This window comes from Ustilaginoidea virens, chromosome 1, assembly GCF_000687475.1.
Source record: "Ustilaginoidea virens chromosome 1, complete sequence".
Classification (NCBI taxonomy): domain Eukaryota; kingdom Fungi; phylum Ascomycota; class Sordariomycetes; order Hypocreales; family Clavicipitaceae; genus Ustilaginoidea; species Ustilaginoidea virens.
This window is the reverse complement of record NC_057316.1, coordinates 2,509,074-2,529,300: the sequence shown is the minus strand read 5'-3', so window position 1 is coordinate 2,529,300 and position 20,227 is coordinate 2,509,074. Positions and strand designations below refer to the sequence as shown.

Here is a 20,227-nt window from a genome sequence, read left to right as displayed (position 1 = left end):
TCGGGGCATGTCGCATGCTTATCCTGAAACCTGCTTTGTTTGGATTAATCGTTCTCCCATCTGTTTGGTACCGCGCAGTCAGCGACGAATCGAAATGACGCTGCTTGCCGGGACATGTCTTGGTTCGCATCTCCACTCTTGTAGTGCACCAACGGAATGGGCAGACAGGTGTTTGAGCATCAGTCTCATGTCCGTGGAAGCAGGGCAGCAAACCGTTCGACGACCTAGAGTTGAATTAGCACATCAGACACGTAAAAAAAAAACTAAAAAAAAACTTGAACCCTCGGTTGTTACTCCGTCAAATTGCCAAATTGCCAAAGTGCCAAAGTGCCAAGGTGCCTGCAAACTCGCTTACCTCCGGAGTCGACTTGATAAAAGGGAGCTCAAAGAACTTGTACTTGTCATTCTTTACAAGTTCGAGAACCGTCAACATGAGACCCCAGGGCTGCGGCCAGTATCCGACTAAACGTTCCAGCAACACTCGAGTGATTTCCTGGCGAATATCAGTGTCCTCGGGATCACTCAGGTCCTTTCCGAAGACAGAGAGGAGAAACTGGCTGCAAAACTCGGTAAGCCTGCTCGGGAACCGCAATTGGTTTATGATGCTGACAATCAAGTAATAACGTGTCTCCGGTGACAGCTCGTGCACAAGAAGGGACAAGGTCGACACCTCCGGCTCACTGCCCGTAACACTGATCGACGGCATGGACCGAGACAGTCGCTCGGCTGCGTGGTTGCCCATGTAGATGACGATGGCGCCGATAATGCGAGGATTGGCTGCAACAGTCGCGTGTCCGTAAGCCGTCTCCTTTGACTCGGACTGTGTCATTGCGTGTGCTATTTGAGCGACGGCATCCTCCGACGGTCCGCTCTGGAGCGTCTGCTCTACCAGGCTCAACAGTCCGCAATCTTGCAGCATCACCCTAGCCTCCTCAATCAGTCCGGGATAGATCTTCATGTCCTCCTTGCCGTCGGCCGACTTGGTGTATCCCTGTTGAGGATTGGCAACCAGCACCGAGTTGAGCAGCTGCGTGCAGTGAGGCGGCATGCTTGAGCAAAGACTCAGTTGCTTGCCGCCCATGAAATCCGGAAAGTCGTGTTGCAGGATGATCAGCAGCTTCAGAGTGGCCCGGTAAACCTCCTTGGACACTGTCAAGACATTCAAGGCCTTCAGCTGCTCGGCCAGGCAGTCCAGCAATTGAACCAACAGGTTGGCATACAGAGTCCAACCGGCGTTACCTGGCATCTGTAACATGGTCGGCAAGAACACCCGGTGTTGAATGAGTGACATCCACCCAAAGATAAACCCTGGCAGGTAGCGGGGGCCAAGACCATAGAACCTCGAGGCAAACTTGCGCACCAGGCTGTGCTGTTCCTCATCCGAGACCTTGCCCGAGTTGACGAGAACTTCGTGCAGAAGCCCCGAGAGCAGGCGGAAGAAGATTCTCTGATTCATGTTCTCCCCCCTCTTCAGGTGATGATGATGCAAAATGAGCGTGATGAGAACCAAGGCCGAGTCGAGGAACGAAGCACGAGACATTGACGTATCCTCCTGCAGGTTGATAAACATGCAGATTAGCCTGGCCACGGCGTCAATCATGACGTATGCATCGCCAATAGCACCGGCGTGAACGATGTGTTCGAATCGATCAATGGACAGGTCAATGGCGATTCGTACAAAGACAAAAAAGTCATTTCTGTCGCGTATGACCTGCTTCACCTGCAGTTGCCGGATGAAGAGAGCCGTGGCTTTGTCCGATGCATTCTGGTTATTGTATAGATGGACCCATTCCTCAAAGACGTACTCCATCTGATTTCGCCGAAAGCCCCCTTGAGCATCCACATCCAACCCTCCTCGGGAAAACTGAGGCGGATCTGAGCCTAGGAGCTTCGTTTTCAATCTTTGTCCGGTCGAATTGTTTGGCTCCTCAGATATCCATCCCCAAGCCATCTCAAGAGTTCGAACAAAGTCTGCATACAACGCAATCGGGCGGTTGTTCAGGAGCGCAAGGTCGAGCATGTGTTCAAGAAAGTCCAGCGAGCCTTCCTTGCGAGCCTCTAGTGCCTTCGACATCGCCAGATCAATGTTTCTCCAATCGAGCAAATCCGTTCGAATGAGAGCAGCCAGAAGGTGGAGACTCAGGAAGTTTGAGCCTGGCTGTTGGCTGAAGAGAGTTCGCACACGGTTGTTCAAGGCATGCCCAGAAATCTTTCTCAAGGTCTCCAGCACGTGCACCAGGCTCTCCAAGGTTAGATTGTCTTCGACTTGCTGAAAAATAAGAGCGCTGATCTGCTCAGCCGCGTAAATGGCAAACTCTTCTGAGTTCTGCGAAGTCTTGATGATGAGCTGAACAAGGGCGTCCACTACGTCGAGTACAGGATGCGGCCTGGGTAGGTCCAAAAAGTGGTCTTCCCGAGCTTCACCTGCGACACGCAACAGTTCCTGGAGCAGTTTATTGACGCGCTCGGCTAAGCCACGAACATCCATATGAAATCCTGCATTACGCCCACTTTGAAGAACATTTGCTGCAGCAGTAGTATGCATGGGTGCATAAGTTGGCATCTGGGAGCCCAAGTGCTGCATTGACGGGGTTTCTGCTGGGGTTGAAATGTTTGGAATGGTACTGTACGGTTCTTGAAGGACTTCGTTCGCCAGGGAGCGTGTAGCATCAGACGTTGACGCTGCGTGAGGTGAGGTGGTGGCGGGCGCGATTCGAGGCTGCCGGGCGAAGTCATCATAAATGGCCATCTGTTCGGGATTCAGGCCGTTGATATTTGGCGAGAGCTTGTATGGATTTGGAATTGTCATGGCCCATCGGTTGACAGGTCCAGCGTAAAACGGCTCGTTTGGTTGCTGCATGCGATGATGTCTCCTGGCCTCGAGTTCTGGCTCAATCATGTCCTCAATCTCCGGTACCGCCCTCTCTTCGGCCTGCTTCTCGATGATGCTACAAGCAAGATCAAGATTCGAGTTGACGCACATGATGATTGTTCCTTCAGGGAGACCCGAGGGCAAGTCGTTTGAGAAATTTCGCATATAGTTAGTCAAATTGGCCCGAAGCGGTTCTTTCGAGGTCACCAGAGCTAAACTGCCGGCAGTTGCTTTCACCATGCTGACCGCAGCGGTGCGCACACGATTCTCATCAGGTTCGGCAACAAAATCTTTTCGAATCATCTGGGCGGTTGAGATTGCGGCAATAGTCACAGATCTGTCCACTACTGGTTGAATGATATCCTGCAAAGCCCGCGTAAGAGCGTTTCTGACGATGTCGTGGAGACGTGTGGTGCTAACAACCATCTCGTTTGTAGGTGGAATGTTGATCAAAGGACCGAGATCTGGGATGGTGGCGGCAACGGCTTGAGAGGTCATACCCACACCGACGGAAGATCCCATTCCGTTCAAAGACATGCTGTCGAATGCTTCCAATTGCTCCGGACCAAGAACATCTGCGACCTCTTCTGCTGCGGGACGATTAAGGATTTCACCAGATGGCTCAATGCTCTTATGATCAAGGTTGAGGCCCTTGCAAAGAACCTCAATCTCAAACTTGAGGTTGAGCTTCAACTCTGCATGATGATACAGCTCAATCAACAAGTGAATAATGTCCATTAGCCAAGGATTTGGTGGCCGGAAGACTGCAGATGAAGCGCCTTGGGTCAGCACTTTGCAAACAAATGGAATGACAATGATCAGCCTCTTCGTATCGTGTGCTTCGATAAGAAGCTGCTTGAAAGCAATGTTCTTATGCTTGATAGGACGATCCCTAGCAAGCGTGAGTAACCCGAGCCAGCCGCCCAAGTTCTTCAGATGGGTTCGCTCCGTGGAATTCTGCACGGTAGCTTCCGCGTTCAACATGCGAGCTACGCTAATGTAAGTTTCGCGGAGCACTTCATTCCATAAACTCTTGTCCTGCAAGAGTGTGACCAGCTCAAGATACACATGATGGTAGTTTGGCTGCATCTTGGCGCGTTCTTCCACCAGGTGACTTGCAAACCAGTGTTGGTGCTTGCGTTCAAGCATGTCTCGCAATTCGTCCCGCATGGATTGAATGGTGCCCTGAGTAATGTTGTTTAGGACGAACTGAATTTTGCCCTGGTCGTCTTCACCAGGGTCCTCAAACTCGGCAGCTTGGGGAATGGGCTCAACGTTGATTGCTGCAAAAGCGGGAGCCTGTGAATCATTATTTGGCCGATCGTCTGTACCGCCATTTGCAAAGGACTCAGCCCCAAATGCGAGGCCATGAGATGCACCTGTCCCATTACTAGCGCTAACAAGTTCGTCTTCATGGTCGCGAACAATCTCTTCAGCCTTTTTGAAAGCCTCTGTTCCCTCGAGGCCGGGAATTCGGAGTAGCTGCTTGCAGAAACCTGGCCATTCCCGAAACCGGACCAGGAGCTGCATTAGGGCTTGAAGACCGAACTTGTACATAGGGTCGTCTGGAGTGTGATCACGAACGGCTTCGAGGATCATGCCGAGTCCAATCTTCAATGGGAGATCCGAAATAAGCTTATGTGAGATGATGCCGCCGAACAAAACAGCTGTGGTAGCCAAGGCCTCCAAGGGATAGCCCCCGTAATGGCTGTATTCGTCGAACAACCCGTGGATCATACAAGCGAACGTGTCTTGGTCCAGGGGATCCCTGGAGTGCTTGTATTGGTCCAAAATATCCACAATAGTTCGCACCTGCATCTCGTCACCATACATCTTCTTGTAATGATCTTCCATCTTGGCATTTGCTGCAATGGGAAGAGCATTTCCGTCTTTGCTGCTGGCTTCAATAATATCATCGTAACCTTCTCCAAAATTGATCAGCCTGGGATAAGCTGTGATGCAAAGACGTTGAACAAGTATGAGATCTTGCATGGGAGCTTTCGGTAGGAAATCCTCGAGAATTGACAGGAGAGCGGATACTGTGCGGACCTGCAGGCTGGTGCTTGGCTTGGCTTGCAATTGGTCTTCAGCTGGTCGTTGAAACCTGATCTCCAGCTCGCCCTTGATTATCAGGAACTGCAAGAGGGTCCTAGAAATCTCTGCACTCCTATCCTTGTTGAAATTTGCCCAGTTGTTTAGGTCTAGATAACCCTGTGCATGAGCAAAGGCAGCTAAATCGATACCAAAGCCGTTGGGTAAATAGACCAGAACATCTAACCAGCCGTGCCGTACCGCATGCTCGAATATAAGAGGGATATCTGATGGCTTGACGGCATGAGCCTCGATCAGTCTGGCAGTGACCCAATCTTTGTCCTTCCTCCACAAGCTATCCAGAACAAAGTCATATTCTGGTGACCGCTTGTACAAAAAGTTTTCGAATAGCGAATTTAAGGTGTCGACCGCCATCGTTGCCCATGATTGTCTCGGAACCTCAAAGGCAGAAACTAGGAAAATGTCTAGATTAGGCACTACCACTTCTTGGAAAAGTCGCTTCGCCTCGATCGTTTGCGACGCATGCACAGAGTTCAGCGCAACATTGAATATTGCGGAAAGAGCGGCCACAGACACCAGTGGATGCTTCACGGCCACAGCAGCTCTATCCTGTACGTTGATGGGAGAATCGGCATAATCCTCGAGGACAATACTCCGCTGCAAGCCGGGAATAGTTGTGGCATCTAGCTGATCAGGACCCAGGGAGGCGTATGCACTGACAAACGAAAGCTGTGCTTCTGGTTCACTCCACGAGCCACCCCAAAGCCTCTGAATATGAAAATTATTCTTCGTGTTGTTCGCTAACGGCAGGAGGGCGTTGTAGAGTCGCAAGAACTGAGCGGAGGAGAGGCGAGCCGTGGGTTGATCGAAGAACAGAACCACATCATTCCAATCAAATGATTTGGGGACGACTCGTTGCAGGGCGGAAACGAGGATAGCAGGGTCGTGCACTGTAGACTGACTGATAGCAGCATAGATAAGGGCATGAGCTGCCTGCTCTGGGTTCAACTGCGCAATATTTGGCCGGTTTTGTAGGTACGAAAAGCATGTCTCCTCATCTTTGCTGAATTCTGAACCGGTTCGCTGCATATACCTTGCCAGAGCGTTTGCAGGCCTATCAGCCAGTACCCTGCCCAAATCTAAAGCAGCTAGAACCTCGGAGGGCGGAGCCTGATCGGCGGTAAGGAATCGCTTGCTGATAGAGTTGTGAAGATCGCGAAGAGACGAGGCATTGAAGCTAGGAGGATGATATTGCAAAAACCGATCAACGATGGAGGCTACAAAGGCGGGAGATAGATCGGCATGCGCCTCAAGATCGGGTCGTGAAATAATGTCCACAAAAGTTGTGAAGTTTGTAGACAAAATTGCATCGGCTTTTATGGGACCAAAAGAAGAACGCCTGTTAGCACGTATATTTGAGATGGGGCAATCAATGAGAATTGGCTCGACACCAGGACCTGATCTCACCTCTCGTTTTCAAATCCGAACGCGACCCAGTTTTGAAAGCCAGGGCTAAGAGTGTTTTTTCCAGAGCATCGAGCTTGAAATGTTCCATAAATGTTGACAGATCGAAATCGCGGAATATGTCTTCCGTCCCGCCCTCTACCGATTCGGCTATTTTACCAGCTTGATGCACATCGTGGGAAATCCTTTTCACCTCGTTAACGAGGATATGGTAGTTCCCGGGACCTGTTCCTGGTCTGTTCAAGCCCGGAAATATATGAGATGCATTTCCGGCGACCAACCGGGTGAAATATTTGGAAAAAACTTCCATTCCGTTTTCATCGATAAGCTGGGGGGGTGGTTTTTTTTGGGCAGTGTTAGTTTAGAGCTCTTGGCAAGCTCCCAATCAAGGAAAAAAGGAAAATATGCAGTTTGAACCGTCGGTATTTAGAGCAAGGGCAGATTTTTACGCAGGGCTTAAGCTCACCTTTTTTAGCTGCTCTGCCTGCGTGTCAAATTTGCTTCTATCCGAGGGATCCTCTTTGATGGTACTCAGTAGAAGATAGACTTGAGCGACAACAATCTTTGTAAGGGAGTTAGTCCCTATCGGACTGCTGGTGCTGGGGCTTGCGCCAGCACTAAAAATACCAGTGTGCGATGGATGAGGGGAGTGATTGTTTCCAGTCTGAAGCGTCTGGGCCGGGTTTGGTGAGAATGATCCCGGTCTTTGTGGAGGGACCATGGAGGGTGTATTGACAACAGTGTAGGATTTGAGGTGAAGCGCCAACCGGTGACTTGGAGGCAGGCAGCTGAGTTCGGACAAGTAGAATACTGTATCTGTCGGAAGGGAGCGTACGGAATATGTCTACATCAGGTAGAATGACTGGGTCAGAACGCCTGTCGTGGTCCAGGAAAGCTTTTGTACGTGCGACTGCGATTTTGGCGTGTCCCTTGCGGGAGGATTCAAGGCGTTGACAGTTGTTGGTAATGAAAGTCCGACCAAAGGACTCGTCGTAGCCTTGGCGAGTTGATGCTTGAAGCGTGATGCGAAAGAATGCTGAAAGACTCTATGAGCTTGTGGGGGGAGGCTCCGCGACAGTTCAGCAATCGTGATGGTAGCTAAAAGAACACCTGGCGGGTGAGCACGAGGTTTTGCGGTGATAGGCGTACAGAGAGATTGGGCAGAGGAGATAAGGTGAGATGTTGTACAGAGAATGGGCAATTGGCTCGAGAATGGCGGTAAATTCCGCCTTGCCCTGGAAGCGCAGGGGAGCGGGAAGCTGAAATGGTCAAGTCACGTGGAATGAATATAGAGTTTCGTTGCCCTGCCAACCGCCAAGACGGGAACCCCAACATAACCCCGTCCGGGAAGAGTCGCGATGACGGTAAACCATGTTTCTCCATGAACACCATCTCATTTCGACCACTTTTATTGTAAAGCCCCACGCTCATGCCTGTGCCTTTGAATCTTCTTAAACAAAAGAAACCTTTTCGCTGCCGAACCTGCACGGTTTTACAGCCAGGCGTGTTGAATCTTTGGCAAGATGCCTATAGCAACAGCAGAAATACCAGCCGTGACACTTTCTTGTGCGTACATGCGTGACTGCTCCGACAATACAACAGAAACGGGTTGCTTTTGAACTGACACGCCTCTGCCTCTACAGTCGCCAATAATTTTTGGGGAAAGGATGATGCAGGAGTAGGACCGCTCCTAGAGCGAATGCAAAGCGCCAAGACTACATGTGACGAATTGAAGTCATTTTACGGTGGTATGTGTCTTCTGGTAAGCAAAGCCGTCAAAATGAAGCCATGCTAATTAGTTTGAGCAGCTCGAGCCTCGATCGAGGATGAATACTCTCGAAAATTGCTCAACCTTTGCCGGAAATCGCTAGGATCCCATGAGATGGGAACCTTGAAGACGTCACTGGATACTCTGAGGGGAGAGGTTGAGGCCATGGCGAAACAGCATCAAAGTAATGCTGCGCAAATGAAATCGGAATTGGAAGAGCCGCTAGCCGCGTTTGCGGGCGGCATGAAAGAAAGACGGAAGATTGTCCAGAACACAGTCGAAAAGCTCCTCAAGACCAAGATACAGCAAACCCAACAGGTTAACAAGGTGAGGCAAAGGTCCATTTCCAAGACGACTTGCACGTATTCTAACCATTTTCTCTGACCTGCAGACGCGAGACAAGTATGAGCAGGAATGCTTGAAGATCAAGGGCTACCTGGCTCAGGGACACATGGTGATGGGACAAGAAGAGCGTCGAAATAAAGCCAAGTTGGAGAAGACACAAATTTCTCTGGCCACTGCTAACCAAGACTATGAGAGCGCTGTCAAGGTGTTGGAAGAAACCACTGCTCGATGGAACCGAGAGTGGAAGGCAGCGGCGGACAAGTTTCAGGACCTTGAAGAAGAAAGACTTGACTTCACAAAGAGCAGCCTGTGGACTTTTGCAAACATTGCATCGACGGTCTGTGTCAGCGATGACGCATCATGCGAAAAGGTTCGACTTTCTTTGGAAAAAATGGAGGTAGAGAAGGACATCATTCACTTTATCACAGAGCGTGGCACAGGACAAGAGATTCCGGATCCGCCTAGATACATCAACTTCTGCAGAGGAGATGTCAATGATAGCCAGTCCGAGGTGTCAGAAGATGAGAGCTATTCGGTCGCTCAGTTTCCACGCAGCATCAACCCAGCCTTCCGGTCGTCCTCCCCTCAGCCGTCGACTTTTGAGTCTCATCATGATCCGAACTCTATGCTGGCGAACAGTTTAGCACAAAGGGAGCCTGCTCAAACATATAGTCGGGATGCAACCGTAACTCCCCAGAAAGCTCCGCCGGCGATGCGGAAATCGATGGACGAACAACAGCACGCATCTCCGTCGATGCGAAAATCGATGGACGAGCAACAACGCACATCCCCGGCCATGCGAAAGCCGATGGATGAACAGCAGCAGCAGCAGCAGCAACAGCAACAACAACAGCACCAGCAGCAACAACAACAACAACAACAACAGCAGCACCAGCACCAGCAGCAACAATTCGCACCCCCGGCGCCTCGGAAACCGATGGAAGAACCACACTACGTAGCCCCAGCCATGCGAAAATCGATGGACGACCAACATCGAGCACATCACGTACCCCCTCAATACGATATTCATCAGCATGGGCCTTTGGCCGCAGTCCCTCATGACCCTTATCCGATGGATGGTATGACAATGTTGTGCAGAACTGGTCCGCCTGGCCCGCCGTCAGATCGCAGTTCGCAAACACCTTCGGCTCGACCTTCTAGCCGTGCTTCTCACAGTGACTACTCGACTTCGATGTCCAGCATGGAGCCTGCAAGTGGAAAGACGTCGCCGGTAAAACAAGAAATTCTCGAACCTGCCGGCCCCGAAAAGCGTGTTTTGAAGAAAAAGAGTGGCTTCTTCCAAAACCACAGTCCTTTCCGCCGCAAAAGTATAAAGGAGGCGCAAGCTCCAGCACAAAACCGAAACACCTGGCATGTGACACGTAGTCCCCGTGGGGAAGTGGTGAGGCAATCTCAGCTCCTTTAAAGTGACAGCTCTACCACTGCTAACCTAGTCAAAAGCGTACCGCAAGCCCGGAGCCTATTGACGCCAATGCTAGCCTGGCCCTAGGAGTTGGCCAGAATGTGCTTCCTGTGACAACTCCCGATACTGCCAGGCGACGTGCGCATTCTCGTGAAACCGAACCAGATCAGTCCGACCCTATCGCGTTGGCCTTGGCCGAGCTAAAAGAAGTCAGTGTGGGCAAGCAATCCTCTCTCCGAATATCTGCAGACCACTACCATGGCATTGCCACCCCAGCCCCTGGAGTAGACCCTCGATCAGCCCGACCGGGGGCCCGTGATGCACCACCATCGTATAATAACCAAGCTCCAGTCTCTCGACTGGGAGTGCCACCACCTGCAGTTACCTCCCGAGCTATGAAGGAAGCCACGAAGAAGGCAGCCGACCAAAGTCGCGCTGTGTTTGGCAATACTGGAAATCGTGGCGTGTCGCCAGCCTCAAGACCTGCAACCCGCGGCAGTGACATGCCACGAGCTGCCTCACCAGCGCCCGCCCGCACCGCATCTCCCCAACCTCGAATGAACGGCAATTCGCGCTACCGTTCCGCTTCGCCCAATCCATACAGCGGACATCACCGGAACGGATCACAGGTGAGCATATCCCAGCAACGGGGATCCGACCAAAGCTTCTACGGTGCATCATCGCCGCACGGGTCTACCAGGTCTGTGAGAGGGGCGTCTCCAGCGGGATACGGCGGTGATCACAATCGACCACGAAGCAGCTACGGCGGCTCCGACATGGCAGTGCAATTAGCTTCTGTTGGCGATGATCGACACAGCTCCTACGGCGGCAGGGGTACCGTGGACATCTATGATGGAGGATCCCGACCTCGTAGTAAAAGTGTTGCCGATCCGTCCAGGCAGTACACACGCGACGGCAGACCTATTCTGCACTACGGTAAGAACTTGAATCCTCCCGGACACAGGGCAGCTTTTGCGGGTGGAACGTTTCATCACGGCTGACAATACGTTTTAATAGCTCGTGCTTTGTACATGTATCAGGCCGCTATCCCCGAAGAACTTGGCTTTGCCAAAGGGGATTACCTTGCCGTGCTTCGTCACCAAGATGATGGCTGGTGGGAGGCCGAAGTCCATGGCGGCAATGGGCGAGTTGGTCTGGTTCCAAGCAACTACCTTCAGCCTTGCTAAGAATCACAAAGAGTTTGAAACGCAGGATGTACATATTTCACCGATTAAATCGAGTGCAGAGGACAAGAACTGCAACGGGATCTCTAGGAGCTCTTTCAATGTTGCGCAGGATTGAATATGGTAAGGATGGATTTTTTGGGGCTTATGAGACTATTTGCTCTGGTTTTTACCCCTTGCTTTATCTGGGAGGATACAACTTAACTTGCGAAGGGATTTGTGGTGTGGGATTACGCAGTCAAAATAAGATCCTTGGTGTCCCAGGACAATAAATTTGCAGTCTTTGACTGGGGAAGCAAGTGGGCGAAGGGGAATGTAGTGCAAATGTGGCATCTCAATATCGCAATATCCCAATATCCCAATATTCCAATATTCCAATATTCCAATATCCCAATCGCCCTGGGCGCCCTGCACAAGCCAGACCAATTTATCCCTTTGGAGGTGCTACGGTGCATCTTTTGTACTAGACCAGGGGTTGAGCCAATAGAATGCTATATATTAAAAGGTATATCAGCAGATAATATGGCAGTGCGGAGTATAAATGGCAGAAGTACCCGCAATATCTAGATTTACAGAGCGCTGTATTGCACCTCCTGTAGGGCATATAAGGCGCTATAAGGCGATTCCCGCTAATTTAGCCACAGGTAAAATAGGTCTTATATCCCCTTAGTGATAGAATATATATAGCAGGTATTAGACCTCCTGATATTAGTTATTAGCTTTATTATATATAAATGCTATAATACTACTATTAGGATTATAGTGACGAAGGTTTAGCGGCTAGACCGGTTGCTAAGGAGATGCTTGCTACCTAAGGTACGGTAGGTATTCAGCAAAAAGTGGGCCCGATACAAAAGCTGCACCTTGGCACCTTCAAAGGGATGTACCTAAGGTACCTAAGGTTAGGTACCTACCTTAAGTTTGCTTGGGTCAATGACGATTTTCCTCTTCCCTCGGCATAGCAAGCTTCGTCAATGATAGAAATCATGGTAAGCCGGAGCATCTTCTAATTCTTCATCTGCAACTGAAACAGAAACCATATGAACTAGTCCAGTGCTTACTCTAGTAGGAGCCCTTGGAAGAAACAGCCCGTGTCTTCACCTCCAAACCAGCCCAGAGAGCAGCTGTCAATGTCATGCTTCTCGTCTCCAGCGCCGTGACGCTTCTTGGACTGGCTTCGTTGGCGACAGCCCTTTTCTTCCAGAACTTTGTACCAGATCAGTTCATCACCACCCCGATTCACCTCCAATACCAGTACGTGAACAAGGGCCGTCTCTTGCCATTTTTTTTTCTACCCCCCCTTTTTTTTTTTTAGAAACAAAAAACAGTCTTAACGTTCCTTTCACAGCTCGGGAGTGAATCCTTATGGTCTGGCACCTTTCGCGTATCCATCGCCTAAACTCAACCAAGATTACGATGTATCAATAGCCTTATCGATGCCGCGATCGCCTCCGAACACGGACAGGGGAAATTTCATGGTGTCTCTATACCTGATTAGGGATGACAGCAGCAGCAATGAATCCAAGGCAGGCGGGCAGCAAACCGTGAACGTGCGACAGTATCTCGCGAACAAAAAGATTCTCTTCAAATCTCGTCGACCAGCGCTGATGCAGTATGAGGACCCAATCATCGGGCTTGCCAAACGCATCCTATTCGTGGGCTATTACATCCTCTCTCCTCGCTCTCAGAGACGCACTTTGACTATACAGCTCGCGGAGCGTATCAATTTCCAAAAGACCGGTCTGCAGCCAACTGCAGCCTTTGTCGAGATTGAGGCTGGGCAGGATATTCACATTTACAAGACGTCGTTGACGCTGACAGCGAAGCTCCGTGGGCTGAGATGGCTGATGTTTCATTACCGCGCGATTACCTATGTTGCATTTACCACCCTGTTCTGGGCGTGCGAGGTTCTGTTTATGTGTCTAGCATGGACTATTTGGAGTTCCGCGACAGCCTCGAAGCAGGCGGGCGGTAAAGGAGACAGTTACACAGACAGCGATTACTATGACACGGCCGATTACGATGATCAATCTGACCGCCAGAAAAGCTCCGTCTCTCGTGGAAAGACGGCCACTCTAAAGGGAGAACCTAGGGTTAAGTTGGAGGAAGAGGATATGCCAGAGTCAACGGTATCCGATGTACCGATTGGGGGTGGGGATACAGATGATGAAGATGACTTCGATAACGAGGGCAGTGAGTCGGCCAGGCGCAGACGAGATTTCGCTCAAGGAACGAGCTACAAGGGAGAGGGCGGTGACAGCATTCGGCGACGCGCAGTACGAAATCTGGCAACATGAATTTGAGAGCATCAGACTGGTGGCCAGGGGTTGGGACGCTTTTCTTTTCAAGATACCCTGCTTTCTTCTTTTGCCCTCTTGGTCCTCTCAACGTTTGGTGTGGACGATACACAAGGCGTGCGCACTGCGTGCTGTGCTTTCTTTCGAATTGCTAGTGGCAAGGTCACGCGTGGGTGATTTGCCAAGACTGATTTATTGGCGGTGTGATGATGCATGGCCGGAAGACGGGCGCAGCATTCAATATCGTGCGTGCCACGGCCCACGAGTTCCGAGTGTTTCGTTGCTAGGTTTTGAACAGCAGCAAGAACTAGATGCAAAACGCTGAATGCAGCCCGACGTGGTCTAGTCCGTAGATGGGGTTTACATCCACGTTGACACGCAGGAGAGCGAGCACCTGCGGGGAGGGCAGAGAGCTTTTTTTGGCCAAGCCGGGGGACAAATTTGGTCTCGCCAGAACGATGATGTTATGAATGTCCCTCCCGCACAAGCATGATGAGCGCTAGCCAGTACATAGTAGCTTGACGAAAATCTTTGTGGGGATAGCTAAGAGGAAGTCATGACGCTTTCTTTAGCTGACGCGGAAATAGGAACGGACGGTTTCGGAGGATGCAGCGATTTCGGCATACATGTTTCGAGAGGTAGCACAGCTAGCTAACCCTGCCTCGGTAGGTGCCAGGTAGGGACTGTGGAAACTTGAGTCGTCGGCTACAGAGGCTGCAGGGAACTGCTCAAAGTTGAAATGGATTTGGCGTTGATGTTTGTCGAATCGAGAACCGAGCATCGAGAACCGAGCATCGAGCATCGGGCAGGCGCTGATAGTTGCCATAAGAAAACCTCGTGGTCCGAGGAAAGCTCCGAGGCCAGCTGTACGGTGCGACTTTGGCGAGGAGAGGAGGAAGGAGGCAGGGAGGCGGGGGTCCGGAGAAAAGGGGGGTTGGTTGGTTGGTTGGTGGGTGTTAGGTTAGGAGGTACGGAGTAGGTACCTGGTACTTTGGATACGTGAACTGGCCTTGCAGCTCAGCTGCCTGCCTGCCTGCAAGGACCTAAACCGGCCGCTGCTGTAACCAACGTACTGCGGACGTTCCTCCCGGTGGGTGCAAGTAGTCAATCATCTGCCATGAACTCTGAACTCTGCCCTTCGGTTACCCGGCATTCGCTCGACTGACTCTGTTTTTTTTTTTCCTTCTCAAGTTAATCTGTTTGCCAGGTTGCCAAGCTCGTTTGATGCCGGATTCCCGCGGATTTAGACGATCGATCCATCCGCTGCTGGGTTCTGTGCTTGCCGCCAACTTTGGAGCCATCCAGGTGACTTGCTCTTACTTTTCCCACCAGACTGCTCGAACCTGTCGGGGAGGGATGGCTGGCAGGTGAACGTCACGATTTCGTACCGCCCCAAACCTCCACCAGAGTTATCAGAGCTGCCTCTTCACATCCCCCGCCACTGGCCTAACCTCGCGAAAGCTCAATATCGGCTGCCGTCTTGACACAGGGGCAAAAAAGAAGAAAAAAGAAAAGAAAAGAAAAAAGAAAGAGAGCCCCTGCTCGCTCTCCCATCCAACCCCCCCGCCCCAGCATTTAGCCATCTTCACAGATTTCCTACCGACATTTTCGTCTTGCCTGCAGAGCAAGTGGCCAACCTCGCACCACCATGCCCTGCTTCAAGGGCATTGCGGTGAGCATTCACGCGAATGGCGCCCCGCTGCCGGAGTATGGCATGCAGAAGCAGTCAAGAGTGTCCCGCATCAGCTCCTATATTCCTGTGCCGCAACCGAACCTGAGCGGCGACTCCAACAAGCCCGAGCCGGCCAAGTTTGCCATCTCCATCACCCTGCTGACCCCAGGCCTGGCGATACCTTACTCAGCCCCCAAGGCCACGAATAAGAACCCATATCCCAAGCCTCAGTATGTTGGCAGTCTTGCATCCGGCTCAGGCAACGAGCGCGGGAAATATGCCGGCATAGTCAACCCGTATATTCCCATGACCAATTCCGAAAACGAGACGATTGCTGCCTACATATATTTCGACGGTCGTGCCAAGGAGGAAGTGGCCACTCTGCTGCGGCCCGGCGAGGAAACCTGGGTGAACAGCCGGTGGGTTCAGGTGCCCGACTCCGAAGGCGGCGGGCTGGCCGAGAGAGAATTCTTGTTTCGCGAGGTGGGCTTGGAACGCTGGCTCAACGGGCTTGACCTGCAGGGCCATGACGCGGCCGAGAAACTGGAAAAGCGCCGTCAGAAGTTTGAGAAACGTAGGCGGAGACAGACGCTTGTGCAACAAGGTGACGCCGACTTGGACGCCGCAACCGAGTCCCGCAAAGACACTTGGCGGTACGGCGCAGATGATGGCTCGCCTATTGAGGCTGTGTTCGACTCAGACTCCTGGTCGGATGATGACGACGAGCCACCAGAAGCTACAGGCCAAATCAAGGTTGCCATGTTTCGAGTTCTTGCATCGGGTGAAATCAAGAAGGGGGAATACTCGCCGCAATTCGACGCCCATGACGGAGACGACGATTACGCCGGCAACGCCGACAACAATATCGATGCTGATGTTGAGCACACCACGAGCTTCGCCAAGCCCAAGACCCTGGATCCCAAAACGATTAGCACTCAAACGGTGACGGGGATTGACGGGCCGGACAAGCCGTACGCTGTCTTTACATTCTTCTACAGAGGTGACAGTACGTTGACAACGATGAAAAGGATTGCGGCCAAGGCTATTGTGCTGACCTCTTGCCCCAGGACAATTGCAAAAGATTGGTGTCATACAATCGGCCAAGACTTCCCAGGCGACACCTGTCTCCGCCAACAAGCGGCGGTCTGGGCAACTCGACTTCTCCAGCCTTGGTCCTCTGAAAGCAGGAGGCACCGTCGGCTTTTCAGCTTTCCGCGACCAAACTTCCGAAGCGGCCCGAAGGAAGAAAGCACGGAAGAAGAGCAATGGAAACATTGCAGACGACAGCGACGACGACGACGACGATGACGATGATGACGCCAGCGATGTATTCGTCAAAATGGAGGATGACGGCAAAGATGACGACGAAAAGCTGGCCGTCGAGGACACCAAATTCGGAGGCGAACTTGCAGATGGTGTTAACCGGATTCGCGTACGTACAAGCATCACCTGTTCACCTTGCAACTAGAACCAGCCGACTCTTCCCTCTTTACTGACGCCCTGTTTAAACAGCTTAAGCGAGCGCACTCGGCTGACCCTGATGGCCATCTGACACCAGAGACGTCTCAACGAAGTCAAACGGAGGACAGCCCCGTCCCACAAGCACCACCCAGTCTCCAAACTCCCGGGGCTGTACAAGCGAGCAACGGCATACCAGCAGAAGGACTCCTTGGCAGCCCCTTCAAAAAACCTCGCCCGAGTGAGGACATGACCAACGCAGGAGAAAAGTACGGCCCGACGCAAAGTCTCAGTGCGGCGCTTGACGCGGCTGTTTCGGGGCAACCTGAAGCAGCTGCTTTATCGAAAACCAGCACTGTACCGCCATCCGAGGTGGAGCAAGAGGAAGAAGAAGAACTGTGATGGCGATAGCTTGTTGCGTCGTCGGCTGCCGTAGCTTTGCTTGCATGACGTCCCCCACGATAAGGTGCGAGTCGGGCCAACTCTAGCCATGTACAAGGCTCCAACTACTGGAGCGTCCAACTATCCAACCAAGGCAAGGGAGGCCTTGTAACTTTTTGATTGTGGCAAATAGAAAGGGTGAATTTTTGGAAAGATGTCATTTCCCAGGCACAAGGCATTGTTGGGATGTTGGCCGACACGCGAGCCCAGTCAGTGTGGCTCCCAGAGCCGGACACCGGGGAAATACCTATCCCATCTGCCTGCCAGGGCCTGAAGTACGTGAAGTCGAACAGGGAGGAAACGAATTGGTTTAGTGACCCTTGGTTTTCATGGCGGATCTTGCAAACTAAAGGAAGAATCGAACCAGGAATATTGGAAACAAATCTGTGCAATGTCACTTGGAAGGGAAACGTGGCTTCTAGGCATACGAGCATACGAAATTCGTCCCGTTTCTGAAGCAACAGTCCGCATGATGATTGCAGTGGCAGTAAAGTTCATTGAACGATGTGATGAACCACGGCCCAGTGACACGATTGACAGTACGCCAGCCACAGGTGAGGGACTCGGTACGCATCCTGTGAATCTCGTCAGGGGTTCAATACCTCCAACATGATGTTTTTTCACTGTTCTGGACTCGTAAACTAGTAAAGGACCGTTTTCAACGAGCGGGCATGTTGATGTATGAGGATAAGGGGCGTTTCTTATGGACGCAGTGGGGGGACTGATGAGTTTGTTCTACTCCCCGAGGATGGGGTCGCACACTTTTTTCAATTTCAAAGATCATATTGCTACAACGTTGCTGCAGGTGTCAAAGGTTCTTGCTGATATACAAAGGATATATTATCTGAATCATGGCGTTTACTATATTTGAGAGATACGTGGGCTGGCATGACAAAGAGTCTGGATTGCTCACATCATCAAGTATCCTCTAGCAAGTTGATCCCGACCATCCGGAATCCAGATATTCACGGTTCAAGTCGTCGTTTACACGTGTACAACTCACCACATCGTGAGCTATAACTGCGTACCCAGCTGTTGTCAATTGTGAAGAACCGCGGTGCAGCAACGGCTGTAGAGAGAGGAAAAAAAAGGAGGAACTATGCAACCTATCGTAAATAGATTACCGGAGTTGACACAGAAAAGATTGGCATGTTAAAGTCACGACGTCTAACACAACGGTACGGACGGCAAGGGAGAAGAGTAGAGTTCGATCGCCGGACCAGATGGCACAGTGTCTGCATCTTTTGTAGTCGACTCAAATGTCAGGTTGGTATATACCAAGGAAAGAGGTAGCTTCTAGGAAGCAGCATGCCGAAAGTACTTGAACCGTGCCTGGCGAGGGTGGCATCGTTAGCAACTCGCTCCACTAGCCGACTATTCCAGTGAACAAGCAAAGGGGGAAACTCTCGAGTCAGACTGTTGAGCTTGATAATTTGAACATTCAACATGGCAAATTCAGTTGGCCGTTCTTAAGAAGAGTGTGTCATCATGTACGAGAGATGGCTGCAAGGATTGAGAAACGCTGGGAATGGTGGGAGTAGCTTACCGGCGACTCAAGAAAAGATTCGGTCGAGGCAAAACATAGCGCTGACCAGCAGCTAACCTAACCTTTGAAAGCGATTGGACGTTTTGATAGTCATTTGGGCCACGCGAACGCTTGTCCCATCCTCTACTCCGGTTGAGGAAAGAAATTGCGTCGCAATGGCTCTGTTGACTACGGAGTACAGGTAGAAGAATGCCACGGTTGGAAAGGAGAGGAAGTTTTTTTCTTCGAGGAGTACCAAGGTACGTTCCTATTTTATGCGATGTACGGAGTACTGCGTGGGAGCCGCCGGGGGGGGGGGGTTTTTTTTTTTTTTAAAACCCCCTAGGCCGACTCGGCTAATTGCATTCGCCCCGATAAGAAAGCTGCCCAATCTGGTTGTCATTCGCCTCGAGGTCTGATGCCCCGCCGAGAACCAAACCTGCACTGTGCCCCTCAACCCCCACCAGCATCGGCCCCTCCTCGCGGTATTGTGTTCACAGTGCTTCCCTTGGGCACATTTTGCCATCTACCCAACAACAACCCCAAGCTGTTTGCTTTTTGTGCCCTCTTTGAACGCTCCCCAGCCTGCCAGTTATCGCAAGCCCGTTTCAAGAAATCTCCAGAAACTCCTTCTACCATTCGGTACCTTGACGCGAAAATGGAAAACAGTGAGTATCAAAGCCCCCGGTGGTTCTGGTTGCGACCAAATAGCAGGCTGGCTAACTAGACGGTTCCAGACTTTGAGGACGTTGCCAGTGCGTATAGACTACTCCCTGGAGCTCACTCCCAGAAAGCAAGGCTGGGATTCAGATCCCTGACGTTGGGGTGCAGAGCAATTCATCGAGTTTTACTACAACACGTTTGACTCTGATCGCAAGTCTCTTTCCAGCCTCTATGTATGTGTCGATGAGATGACTACCGTAGCCAAAGGCCGGATACTGAAGCTTCTTTATGCAGCGCGATAACTCGATGCTTACTTTCGAGACTGCGTCGTCTCTTGGGGCCACGAGCATTGCGGAAAAGCTTGTTGTACGCGACACCACCCATACGCACGGCCTTTTTCGCCTCGTCCCGTGACTCATAGACTGACCCTCGAACGTACCCAAACAGGGCCTGCCCTTCCAAAAAGTCAAGCACCAGGTTTCGACTTTTAATGCTCAACCTTCGAACGACAATGGTGGCATCATCATTCTCGTAACTGGGCAACTCTTGGTATGAGGCTATCAGAACCACGAACCACGGGTCATGTGTGACGTTCTGGAACGGCAAACTGACGCATCAGATCAGGTCGACGAGGAGCAGCGCCCTATGAACTACTCCCAGTCATTCCAGCTTAGCCGCGACGCCGCTGGCCAGTACTACGTTTATAACGACATTTTTAGGCTGATTTTCGGCTAAGCTCTCGCGACATCAGCATCGCGGCATGAGCGGCGCAAGGGCTTTTACGAGCGGAAGAACATGGACTCGGGGAGCGATTCATGACGATTTGATAGTTGGCTGGCTACGATGACAATGGTCCTCAGCAAACTGACTCTTAGACCGGCCATTAGGGCAAGTTTTTCTTTGTTTTTTTTTTTTTTACAAATTCACCAATCTGCGCCCTCATGTTGTGATGTTGTGTGTAGGTTGTACAGACATGTGGCTGCGCGCGGGATAGAGCTACAATTTACTTTTTTTCTCTCTCACTCACATCGTACTCACATCGTGGCTACTTGTCAAAACAATT

At 51.3% G+C, this 20,227-nt stretch overlaps 8 protein-coding genes across 8 annotated transcripts; 5 read left to right on the top strand and 3 right to left on the bottom strand.

The window, feature by feature from the left end:
* Positions 1–185: 185 nt before the first annotated feature.
* On the bottom strand, positions 186–7,109 carry UV8b_00482 (uncharacterized protein; the record flags this gene model as incomplete). Its single annotated transcript, XM_043137980.1, has 4 exons — positions 186–224; positions 356–6,297; positions 6,392–6,716; positions 6,855–7,109. 4 exons carry the CDS (start codon positions 7,107–7,109, stop codon positions 186–188), a joined length of 6,561 nt encoding a protein of 2,186 aa, XP_042993914.1.
* An 802-nt stretch (positions 7,110–7,911) lies between these two features.
* UV8b_00481 (uncharacterized protein) lies at positions 7,912–9,317 on the top strand (the record flags this gene model as incomplete). The annotated part of the gene is made up of 5 exons (XM_043137979.1): positions 7,912–7,954; positions 8,032–8,136; positions 8,197–8,483; positions 8,548–9,139; positions 9,199–9,317. The coding sequence occupies 5 exons, from the start codon at positions 7,912–7,914 to the stop codon at positions 9,315–9,317; spliced, it is 1,146 nt and encodes a 381-aa protein (XP_042993913.1).
* A 385-nt stretch (positions 9,318–9,702) lies between these two features.
* UV8b_00480 (uncharacterized protein) lies at positions 9,703–11,111 on the top strand (the record flags this gene model as incomplete). Its single annotated transcript, XM_043137978.1, has 3 exons — positions 9,703–9,876; positions 9,963–10,860; positions 10,942–11,111. The coding sequence occupies 3 exons, from the start codon at positions 9,703–9,705 to the stop codon at positions 11,109–11,111; spliced, it is 1,242 nt and encodes a 413-aa protein (XP_042993912.1).
* Positions 11,112–12,082: 971 nt separating this feature from the next.
* UV8b_00479 (uncharacterized protein) lies at positions 12,083–13,405 on the top strand (the record flags this gene model as incomplete). The annotated part of the gene is made up of 3 exons (XM_043137977.1): positions 12,083–12,097; positions 12,178–12,362; positions 12,457–13,405. The coding sequence occupies 3 exons, from the start codon at positions 12,083–12,085 to the stop codon at positions 13,403–13,405; spliced, it is 1,149 nt and encodes a 382-aa protein (XP_042993911.1).
* Positions 13,406–13,452: 47 nt separating this feature from the next.
* Positions 13,453–14,207, bottom strand: UV8b_00478 (uncharacterized protein; the record flags this gene model as incomplete). Its single annotated transcript, XM_043137976.1, has 3 exons — positions 13,453–13,818; positions 13,891–13,948; positions 14,032–14,207. The coding sequence occupies 3 exons, from the start codon at positions 14,205–14,207 to the stop codon at positions 13,453–13,455; spliced, it is 600 nt and encodes a 199-aa protein (XP_042993910.1).
* An 846-nt stretch (positions 14,208–15,053) lies between these two features.
* On the top strand, positions 15,054–16,937 carry UV8b_00477 (uncharacterized protein; the record flags this gene model as incomplete). The annotated part of the gene is made up of 3 exons (XM_043137975.1): positions 15,054–16,083; positions 16,145–16,509; positions 16,590–16,937. 3 exons carry the CDS (start codon positions 15,054–15,056, stop codon positions 16,935–16,937), a joined length of 1,743 nt encoding a protein of 580 aa, XP_042993909.1.
* Positions 16,938–18,238: 1,301 nt separating this feature from the next.
* Positions 18,239–18,867, bottom strand: UV8b_00476 (uncharacterized protein; the record flags this gene model as incomplete). The annotated part of the gene is made up of 3 exons (XM_043137974.1): positions 18,239–18,308; positions 18,523–18,690; positions 18,854–18,867. 3 exons carry the CDS (start codon positions 18,865–18,867, stop codon positions 18,239–18,241), a joined length of 252 nt encoding a protein of 83 aa, XP_042993908.1.
* Positions 18,868–19,159: 292 nt separating this feature from the next.
* Positions 19,160–19,899, top strand: UV8b_00475 (uncharacterized protein; the record flags this gene model as incomplete). Its single annotated transcript, XM_043137973.1, has 6 exons — positions 19,160–19,169; positions 19,239–19,256; positions 19,333–19,397; positions 19,459–19,530; positions 19,612–19,713; positions 19,789–19,899. 6 exons carry the CDS (start codon positions 19,160–19,162, stop codon positions 19,897–19,899), a joined length of 378 nt encoding a protein of 125 aa, XP_042993907.1.
* Positions 19,900–20,227: the final 328 nt, after the last annotated feature.